This window comes from Sphaeroforma arctica (genome assembly GCF_001186125.1).
Source record: "Sphaeroforma arctica JP610 unplaced genomic scaffold supercont1.79, whole genome shotgun sequence".
NCBI lineage: Eukaryota > Ichthyosporea > Ichthyophonida > Sphaeroforma > Sphaeroforma arctica.
Window position 1 is genome coordinate 159,246 of NW_014040479.1, and position 11,119 is coordinate 170,364.

At 42.2% G+C, this 11,119-nt stretch overlaps 3 protein-coding genes across 3 annotated transcripts; 2 read left to right on the forward strand and 1 right to left on the reverse strand.

The window, feature by feature from the left end:
* Positions 1 to 2,112: 2,112 nt before the first annotated feature.
* SARC_01876 (hypothetical protein) lies at positions 2,113 to 6,183 on the forward strand (the record flags this gene model as incomplete). Its single annotated transcript, XM_014304399.1, has 5 exons — positions 2,113 to 2,145; positions 2,642 to 2,779; positions 3,462 to 3,560; positions 5,070 to 5,174; positions 5,524 to 6,183. The coding sequence occupies 5 exons, from the start codon at positions 2,113 to 2,115 to the stop codon at positions 6,181 to 6,183; spliced, it is 1,035 nt and encodes a 344-aa protein (XP_014159874.1).
* A 23-nt stretch (positions 6,184 to 6,206) lies between these two features.
* Positions 6,207 to 7,859, forward strand: SARC_01877 (serine/threonine protein kinase; the record flags this gene model as incomplete). Its single annotated transcript, XM_014304400.1, has 3 exons — positions 6,207 to 7,043; positions 7,251 to 7,376; positions 7,410 to 7,859. 3 exons carry the CDS (start codon positions 6,207 to 6,209, stop codon positions 7,857 to 7,859), a joined length of 1,413 nt encoding a protein of 470 aa, XP_014159875.1.
* Positions 7,860 to 9,745: 1,886 nt separating this feature from the next.
* Positions 9,746 to 10,409, reverse strand: SARC_01878 (hypothetical protein). Its single transcript, XM_014304401.1, has one exon. The coding sequence runs from the start codon at positions 10,348 to 10,350 to the stop codon at positions 9,949 to 9,951; it is 402 nt and encodes a 133-aa protein (XP_014159876.1). The 5' UTR covers positions 10,351 to 10,409; the 3' UTR covers positions 9,746 to 9,948.
* Positions 10,410 to 11,119: the final 710 nt, after the last annotated feature.

Below are 11,119 nucleotides of genomic sequence, written 5' to 3' on the forward strand. Positions count from 1 at the left end.
GGTGTTAAAAAAAAGAGAAGAAATATCCTAAATACACACACGAGAGCGACAACTTCTGAGAGTACACACGACTGATTTAGAGTATCTACCTTGTCAGTTTGCCGACTATATACGACAGTACCTATTCTGCGCTCCGATTAGTTACAGTAGACAAATAAATAATTCAATATATCCGTCTCGACTTGTCTGATTTCTCATGCACGCGCGCACGCACTTGCGTGCACACACCTTATGAAGCAAGCACACACAAGGACCGACCACAAATATGACACGCGTAAAAGCACTAGTGAGCTGAAGGTAAGTATCCACCTATCAACCCGATGCTGTTGTCCTCGATCATCGTTCCAATCAGCAGACAGTAGCTCTTTGTCTGGTATAATGGGAGACAGAGAGCTGATTGTCCGGCTGTGCATGTGTGTTGCGCTGTGTGTGTTTCTCTTCGCTAGTCTGACACTACGAAGTATTTACGAAGTATATCAGAGTACAAAACACCGGAGTTTTAGAGAGTACAAAAGGCCGAAAATTGCCAAAATGTACAAAGTGTAATGCGTAGGGTAGCCCAAGTACTAAATAAAACATAGGCTATGCATTGAAGCCTACGTGTAATGACTCTGTACCGGCTAAATACATATGTCCGAATTTGATGGAACTCTTCAAGGTTTCATCCTATTTACTAAAAATAAATATAGAACATTCAGTATGAAATATCATCCATAAATGGTATAACCTACGCCCTTCTGCAATTAAAATTTTCAGAAGGCTATGGAGATATGTACAGTGTATTCAAAAAATAAATATATTGGCGAGTTTTCTAGACCAATCCAAACACAAAGCGATGACGACACGCTAGTGACGCCTTGACGCCTTCGCGCCACGGGGGTATTACAAAACTATGCTCTCTCTCTCTCTCCCGAGTCAAAGTATGCAATATAACTGTGTGAGTTGAGTTATCGAATATTGCGAGTTGTTATTTATTAGTTGTGACTACTGACTTGTGATTGTGCATCAGATCTGCTCTGGAGAATGTGCTGTGGCATTATTTATGGTAATAAGATTATCTACAGGTGAATAATTTGACGTTGATGGAGAGTAGACTAGTAGAGAGGAACGACACTATTGTATCAACGACCGCAGGTCGTTTTCGGATTAGTCACACATCAGAAACGGAAATAGGAAAAATAAAATAGATAGCTTGGCCTTTACAATATGCATTGTACCAGAGGCGAGTTGGAACTATTCGATGCATGTAGTGTTGGTGATACGAATAAGGTACGCTGACTGATCGACAGTGACAGCCCTAGATTCAATGTGAATGATCCACTATTTGAGGTAAGTGCTATATGCTTGGATCAGCGCAATTGTCTCAAATATTATAGTTCAAACCAATGGGGTCGTCTCAAATATTACTGTCCATTCAGAACAATAAAGCTGTCTCAATGGTCACAAGGAATTCAAGCTGTCTCTCTCCGTCGAAAGTTATTAGGATACAAAGAACGTATCAAAAAAGTGTCACGGTAAAAATGCCGTTTGCGACGATTTTTTTTAGGGTGGAATTAAATGAACAAACAGTTGTGATGGCAAGAGGGTTCGTTTGCGGCGAAAGTGGTGGTCGCACGCGAGCATCACTTTCATCGAGTCGCCTAGTCAAATGTTTACGTGCACGCGCATTCATGTTTTCGATATATGTCGTATAGTTGTTCTTTGTTGTTTGTTCTTTAAACGATCGGAATGAGGCACGTACTTGTTATCTGAAAGTGTTTTTAATTGCTGTTTTGAGCTGTTCGCACAGGCGTAGTAGCTCTTTAAATGCACTGAACACGTACGCTGTACCATGTTAAATTATGGGCAGCCAATCTGTCACTGACGACAATATTTTTACGTAAAGATAGTCGATGTCAATCACTCCAGTAATGCCAGTGTACGGCCTGTCACTTAAGACTTGTAATCAGTCGCTATGCATCAGGGTACTTCTAACCTGGCAAAGAAAAACTATTTCGTGCATATTCCAACTACTCCCTTTAGAGCAGATTGCAAGTAAGAAACGCAATACCACTTTTTGTATTGGGTGGCACACAATATTGGCAGTTGCTATACAATTTTGTGATTAAGATCATGATTAAGATTATGGTTGATGTTAAGGTTCAGGTTAAAAGTTAAGGTTAAAGTTAAGATTAAGTTGAAGATTGAGGTTAAAATTTAAGTGAAAGTTAATGTTCAGGTTAAGATTAAAATGAGATGAAGGCTAAGGTTAATGTTAAGGTTAAGATTATGTTGGACGATAAAAAGTTAAGATTATAGTGAAGTTCAAGTTTGAGGAATCTATCCCTTTGGCTTTATATTATCTTGTGCGAAGCAGAAATTACTACTCGACAGTGGCGGCAACGTAACCTTCGTGTTCAATCGTCGTGACACACACATGCATGAATGTTCCCGTGAGCTGGCTTTCAGCCTACGCTTTCACTACTGTACGATCAGCCTACGCTTTCACTACTGTACGATCAGCCTACGCTTTCACTACTGTACGATCAGCCTACGCTTTCACTACTGTACAATCAGCCGATGCTCCGATACTTTCACTGCTGTGATTGCGTCTCGATGACTTATCTGACTTGATTGGTTGGTCCTTCATATTGCCCTACAGTACCACTATGAGCCAGACAGAGGGGGATGGCATCCGGTAGGGCCAGGCGGACCAGCCAATCCGTTGACTACGGCATGTCTGTATGGGCATGTAGATGTGGTACAACTGCTGCTGGCGAACGGAGCCAATATCAACCCCGTGAGTATTTTTTAGCTGCATGTGAAGGTGTCATTGTGTGCTTTTTTTTTTTTGAGAATTTCTGCATTGTCTGCACTGTTTCAGATTCTCGCGCTGTCTGGTTGTGCGTGTTTGATTCGTACATCGTATGCGTCATACATTATACATAAACCACAACGGACGCATAGCTCGACGTTGTCTCTGTCATATAATTCTTTTGGGATATCGGGTGATATACATATAGTTTGGGACTGAGTCATGAACGGGCAATCTCAAATGAGTGTCAATAGCTTCTGAGTGCACATTTATTTGAAAAAAATACTGTTCTAGAAGTGCTGCTGATAACTAAACTACAAGAATCGAAGGACAACCAGCAAGTACACTGACAATAGCGATACTCCTAAACCCTAAAATAATATCTCATACGTTTCAACATGGAGAGTCGGCTACTTGTTAAATGATAACTATCTGGTATATTTCGTCAGTGTACCAATCCTTTGAGAGCAGTTAAATATTCATGGGGTGCAATGCCAATGCGGATATCGTGGGGCAGTACACTAGAACTCCATGTGTAGGTTTACCAATTCACAATGCTAAGAATCTGTCGAGAAAAGGATGTCTTCTGATTCCTAGATTCACCTAACGCCAATCAGTGTTGTAGGTGTGCTGACCGCGTTCTCTTTCTGATGATGATGTTACACAGGAAGGATACACAGCGTTGTTTGCGGCGTGTAAGAAGTCACATATCGAAGTTATTGAGCTTCTATTGAACAATGGTGCTGACGACTCAGTTCTCGAGAAGGTAATTATATGTAACTGTGTGTTTTGCTCTCCTTTCGATGTTGATTTTTGCACAGTAGTTGTGATTCATGTGCTGTAAAAACTTTCCAATGCATCAGATTATTCCATGTATTACACACATGTAAAGGCCTCAGTCAAACGCTGCATATGTGTCCCGGAGGTGTTCACATTGCTCATTCACGGGTATCTCCGAGATCTTATATTGAAGATATATGTAGCACACACCTTTTCAGAATAATTTGTAGCACATACTTCTTCAGAATACTTTGTAGCACACACGACTACATGATATTTGAACTGGCATACATAACTATCTTAGCACGACTACAATATATGTTAAGGGGAAAGTCTATTGTGGTGTGACCTTTCTTTAAGTAACTCATATGTATCTGTGTCTACGGAGACTGCTGAATGAAGTGTCAGTGTTGCGGATTGTCACAATCTTCCACACACATACTTTTTATTTATATATACATTGTTTCTTGTCGCTTTATATTCATATATGCATTGTATCTCGTCGCCTTTTATTCTCATATACAGTGTTTCTTGTCGCATATTATGTTTATATATATTCTTTCTCGTCGCTTATTGTATTTATATGCATTGTTTCTCGTAGCTCATTATTCATATTTGTAACGATCAGCCTAATTTTGAATGTTCCACTCCTATCTCTCTCTAGAGGATCATGTCACGATATGTATATGTATGGTCTGTCTTCGCTTTTGATTATTTCTCTGCTGCACGCCTGTGTATACCTATAGTCTGGTACCAATTGAGTCACTGTATTCTCTTGAAACAAACGAGCTTCATCAATTACTTCTGAAATATCCCGAGCCTAATTTAAACCTCTTCATCAGCTCTAGGTAATTTTTCTGAAAGTTCACGAGTATGACATTCAAGAGTTAGAGCCCCCTGCACCAATAGTATCTATTTTAGATACTCGCTGTGTACATATTAAATTGCTCCCGTATTTGTACATTCAATGAAATATTCACCATGTATGTAACTACACCTGCTTCATACGGTAGTGAGTAGTTGACGGCATGACACTAGAGAAAGGATCTTCAGATTGCAGGATGATACAAACCTGATCTTTGATATGAATATATATATATATATATATATATATATATATATATATATAATATATATATATATATATATATATATCTATATCTATGTCTATAATGTATTTCTATATCGATATATATATATATATATATATATATACATATATACATATATATTTATGTATATATATACATACATACATATATATATATATATATATATATATATATATATAATGTAATATACTTACATACACATAAATCCACATTCTTTTTTAGTTCATAGTTAGTGTTTTAGTACGAGTACAACAAGGCTCCATGAGAAACTGATTCTATTCAATGTATTGCTTTATCCTGGCGTGTAGATGAATCCAGTAAAATCCTGTCATGTTTTTCTTCTAACCTGGGCTTCTGCTTCACTTCATATGTTTGAACACCAGGTGGACAGGTCCCTCGGTTTTTATCCATATCGCCGACTGCACAATTTTTTTCCTATAGCTCTGCAGACACTGCAAAGTGTACAGGAAAACATACTGCAACGCGAGGTAAGTGCACATCAATTGTGTGACAATCCGTGAATACAGCACAGACATGTTTTTCTAAAAACAATATATCAACCTGATATAGAGCGCGAAATAATTGATTAGTCAATACCGCGACTAGGAATCCCTCGCATGCAAACTTCGTATCAAAAAGTATCTGGTCTGGAAAAACGTAGTGTCGAGGAAAGCATCACAGTTCATATAGCTCACTGCCCCCCTAAACCCATAGATATATCTTTACAGTTTGCTAGTACCCAATTGTGTGACCATGAACATGTACACAAACACTGGCAATAACACAGACCTCTCGCAGACCTCATATGATTGCTCATTTGTGTATGATACCAAACAGCAAACAAAAAGGACCAGCCAATTGACCCGCGACGCTGAGAAATTACCGGTACTCACTGGTTTTGGGAAGAGTGTATCTGAGAATGTGTTAGACATAGATGTGTGCTATAAGCACGCAACAAAAGTGCGTCACACGCGGCGTGGAGTGATCGACCTTCTTACCAACTGCTGTGCAGTGCTGATGGAATTGCAAAGTGCGAAACCGGCGGAGCGCTCCGCCGAGCACTTCACTGAGGCCGAGGCTATTCTCGTGAAATTTCATCAGTTGCAACAACAGATCCGCACCTCGGAAGACGTCAACGAGGACGCCATCCGCGAGCGCAATCGCGTGAGGTCTCAGGCTATCGATCTGATTTCCATTGCATTGCTGCATCGTTCGGAGAATCCAGTTGCTCGCATTCAGGATCGAGCGGTGGAAGCGCTTGACACACTACGCACATGTGCACCGTCGCAGGATGAAGATTCGACGGGAGCTCTTGGCTTTGAGGACATGCGGCAGATGTGTATGGATGCCTGCAGCGTCAGTGAACAGTTCACCACCGCACTTGGCCACATGTCCGATATCCGCGCAGAGTGTGATACGTCCATTCAGCATTTACGAGAGCAGCTTCCCTTCTCGTTTTGCGCGAGTATGAGTATGAGGACGCAGAACAGCTCATGACACAATCGTGGATTGACCGGTGCATGGCTGCGCTCACAAACGAATTAGAGGACCAAACGAAAGGCTCTCAAATACTGGTAGACTTTTGCAAAGTACAACCTGTATTCATTCAGCTGCGTGAGAGGTTGCTTATTCCGGATGTGTCGCTAGTTGTCAGCCAGCACACACAGAGTGGCAATGTTAAGTCAGAGCGTAAGAAATGGGGTGCGCGAATCATTCTGGCTGGCGATGATGCAGAGGCGCAACGCTTACAAGAAGCACTCGAGGTGTGGGAGCGAGAAATGCGCATTCGAGAGAAAGATGCTGATCGCGAATTATCAAAGTGGCTGCAACGAGCTGACGAACATCACCCGAAACTGCTCAATCTTCCGAGAGTACAGGCGTACTTCAGTATGGGAGAATACGAGATGAAGTGTGCTGAGCAGGGCTTGTTGCGGAAAGATGACGCAATTGAGAAATACGCTTTTGTCAGCCAGCTGTCGGATCGTCCCGGTCGACCTGTGACACTTCGCACAGATACAGAGGGAGCGCAAGTGGCTATTAAGTCCTATCATCTCACCACAAGGGAACTTCATATGCATTTCCTCAAAACCTGTAGCAAACTGGGAGCGTTGCGCGGGGTGATGAACGTGGTGCCCGTGGTTGGGGTGTTCATTGAGGACAAGTGGGGCCTTGTGCTCATACTCTATTATGAGAATGGTGATCTCGCCATATGGATCACCAACCACCCGCAACGTGACCCGCAACTGTGCCCGCGAATGACTCACCAGATAGTGTGTGCTGTGGAAGGGTTGCACGAGCAGGACATCGTACACTGTGACTTGAAGCTGGAGAACATATTCTTGACACCTACATTAAAGGTTAGTAAACAGGTTGTGAGTGTCTTATTTGTTGTGGGTGTCTAAAGATCTGTAAGAGTCTCAAGGTTGGAATGTTGCTGGTCGATCTTTGGATATATGCTGCTTGTGTTATATACTTCATCGACTTTATCACTGACTTGCAAGGGGTCTTTATATCAGATGATGTATCTATTCTGTTGTTAAAACATCACAAAACATTCGCTGTAGGCCATCCTTGGCGATTTCGATGATGTGCACGATGCCAACAGCACAATGACTTCCTCGGTGGGACTGACGTGCAAGCACGAAGCGCCCGAAATACGCATGGGAACAGTGGACAAGTACGACAAGAGTGTAGATGTTTATTCCTTGGGATAGGTACTGCAGGACATCTTCGAGGGGTTGGATATGAGTGGCCATGCTTCGGATGCGAGTGAAATGAATATCTCTGCTTTGATTGATCGTACGACCGCTAGTGATCACACTTACCGCCCACTCCTGAGAGAAGTGATGCAGTCAACGATATTCAAGTATGTACAGGCCTCTCGACAGTGCGCAATCTGCTACGAAGCGTTCATTGCTGCGGAGAGTTTAACTTGCCGGAACGGACATGTAGTCTGCGATAGTTGCGTTGACGATTGGTTGAAGTACGATATGACCAATACAAGCCACATCACGCGACCCATCGGATGGCTGCCGTGTCCAATGCAGGCGCACGGGTGCGAGAAAATCTGGGAACCTAAGGTCTACGCACCCCACGTGACCGAGAAAACCTTTGACGAGGCAATGTGTCTCATTAACAAACCCAAGGTGAGTGTTGCTCGAGCAGCAGCGTGAAGCGGCTGAAAGTAGAGTATTTAACTATATAGCCGACGAGATATTAACTATGAAGTGCCCAGAGATGGGGCATGTTCTGGATGAGTCCTTCGATGCTTGTTTTGCGCTGACGTGTGCTTCCTGTCCGAAAGGCCGGAATCATTTCTGCGCGTTTTGCTGGAAACCAACTAGGACCGATATTCATGCACGTGTGGAAATGTGTGAGAAAAATCCGGTTCCAGGTGAGCTCCTCCACAGTGCAGCTGTATTTTACGAGATAAGACGTCGCGAGAATCAACGAAAGCTGCGGGAATACTGGGCCACGCTTCGATTGGACGACGAGGCCAAGAGGAAGTTAGAACTGCGCGTACAACCTCTTTTAGATCAATTGAAACCAGAGGGCACTTACGGGTCAATCAAACGTATTTTAACGTCGGTAGCATGATGCCATATGCCTATATCTCACGTACTCCTTGACCTGTGAAACTAACTCGAGGACGGAACCGTAGATGTAGTATGTGCTACTGCTTCAAATGTGAAGTATCGGGCAGTAAAAACCCAACTGCACATTATTTAAGTTTCAAGCTCAATGTCACCGTGTACCTTCTCCATGAGTCTTCGCAAACGCACAGGCCTACGAAATCTCTCTTCCATTCCATAACTGGTATGGGTGTAGTCATAGCTGGTCTGGTTTGGGCGTATACATAGCTGGTATTGGTGTATACATAGCTGGTATGGGTGTATTCATAGCTGGTATGGGTGTATTCATAGTTGATATGGGCGTATTCATAGTTGGTATGGGTGTATTCATAGTTATGGGCGTATTCATAGCTGGTATGGGTGTATTCATAGCTGGTATGGGTGTATTCATAGCTGGTATGGGTATATTCATACGACCTACTGCCGGCATACTTACCTTCCACTGGTCCTGTTCCACCTGCGGTTCCCAATGCTCGCAATACAGTAAGTCTCTATGTTAAAATGGCTGTGCAGCTCTGTCTAATCTTTCTCCGACTTCGTACTTTCTTGAATGTACAATATCTTACGGTATGTTTCTGTGTCTTGAGTTGATGTATTGAAATTAAACGTTATCGTAAGCGAGTGTGTCATTTATTCCTGAGCTTTGCTGTAGATGGAATGATCTGATATGCTGTTAGCGAAATGTTATGCGCTGGAAAGAGTACACATCCTGACTTACATATCCCATTTTGCACTTTGCGCTTAAAAACACGTTCGCATGCGTGGAATATCGCTTCTGCTCTGCTTTATTAGAGGTCATGATTTATAAAGCAAGTTTTCTCTGAATGTGTCCAATACAACTACCATCGAACAATTTGAGAAAGCGTCTGCATGTTTTGCGTTCCTACAGTAGCTTAAGAATGAAAGTACGCCTGGTTCACTCAATGCCTCACTGTGGTTCCATAAATCTGTCACTGCTCGACAAACCTGTACTCTGTAGTGTTAACGGGAACAGGCGTCCATGATAGTGTAAGCCCGTGCGGCGTGGTTTCATAGATCGATAGACACAGATAACATGGTACCTCCATTGGCTGTGAAAGTGTAGGCTGACGGAGACCGGAGGTACACAGGCCAGACGGCACTCTATAACCTAAATTTTCAAGAACGATTCGTTTCACAGCTTACTTGTGAACCATTGACATCGAAAACAACACAATGGGCACGTGCATCTGCGAACGATCCTTGAAGACCACGCCACGATATATACACCTTCAGACGAGAATTGTGAAGAAGAAACAGTACTTTCTCGTTGGCTATACGAAACAAAGTATCTGAGTAACACAGCGTCGATGCACTCGACGAGATCAAATACAACGTGTAACAAGATGAATATAATCCAAAGTACAACTAAGATAAAAATGGTCCAAAGTATACCTAGACGCAGTAAGTAGTATTTGATCCTTTTTTATTAGCATACAACAATAATCGTTTAATATCCGTTGGCAAATGAAAGTCTCGCTATAACAGGTATCGGCCATCACCGTCTGTGCGTTTAGCAACACTTGATCAAAAACCTCACAACAGCGCCACCTACGCCCCGGTATACAGAGGATCCTTTGGACGATGGTTCTACAGTGGCGAATGAAATATTTCAAGGGAACGACTCGTGTTGAGGAAGACCGTCGGTTATGTCTTCTAGTCCTTTATCCCCGACAAAGATGTGCATGTTAGGCACCACGGGTTTTCCATCGTCGGCCCAATTGATCCCACCCAAGGGTACTACTTTCAGGCCATTCGGGAGAATGTTGTATATCATGCAACCGCAGGTCTTGCAAGTGTGTCGGAACTTACTGGGAGCACTCTCGTATTTTATGAGATTGTCTTCTCCTTTCGTGAGCTTGAACTGTTCCGGTGTATAACCGGCTACTTGGGACGCATCTCCGCCGTATACACGACAAGATTTGCAATGACAATAGCAACTGATGGCAGGTTCTCCAGATACCTCCCAGCCCGTCGTATCACACAGACATGTGAATGTCCCGGTTGCCGACATATTTCTACTAGCGAATGTAGTATTTTCTTCGTGTTTACTGTTTTCACACTGTTGAAAGTCTGGATATTCAAACTTCCGAGGAGGGTTATTTATTTATTTAAAAACTCATCGGGCCTATGGCACAGCTGGCTATATATGTTTTTATCATATTTTGCATAAAAATACCCTTCTACGATATTTATTAAAAAAAAAATGGTGCACAGGGGCGAGAACCTGGCCCTTTCAGACCTGGGAATCCATATTTACATATGGAGGAATGCGGGAAAAAATCGTCCATATTATAAGGTCCAAAAATGTCGAATGGGTGATTTTGGAAAGTCCCGAGATATGTAATAGGGAGAAAATTTGGCATATAATATGAAATATAAAGTTGGAGACAAAATATATGACTCCAATTTTTGTCAATTTTTGTCAACCTTTGTCACTATTTCGGTTTTTTTAACGGCATGTGACAAAAAAACACAAGGTGACACAATTACTAACACAACCTTGTTGCTCCAATCAGATACTGTCGTTGATGAATTTTGTCGTTTGATACCGGCCCAAGACGTTTTTAAATCGGTGGAGAAAGGAAAAACACAAGAGCTAATACTTTTACTAATAATGCGCGATACTAAATACAAACGCTATCGTCAACGAACACTTCATAATCAGCCCTCTTCCACTCACCCGAACAGACTTGTTCACATTTTCAGTTCACGATGGTAAGCGCAGTTGAAGCACACGGTATACTATACATAATATATACTTTATATCTTATATACTATAT

Excerpts from the sequence above, each read along its gene's own strand:
- SARC_01878 (XM_014304401.1), bottom strand. The coding sequence starts at position 10,350 with ATGTCGGCAACCGGGACATTCACATGTCTGTGTGATACGACGGGCTGG.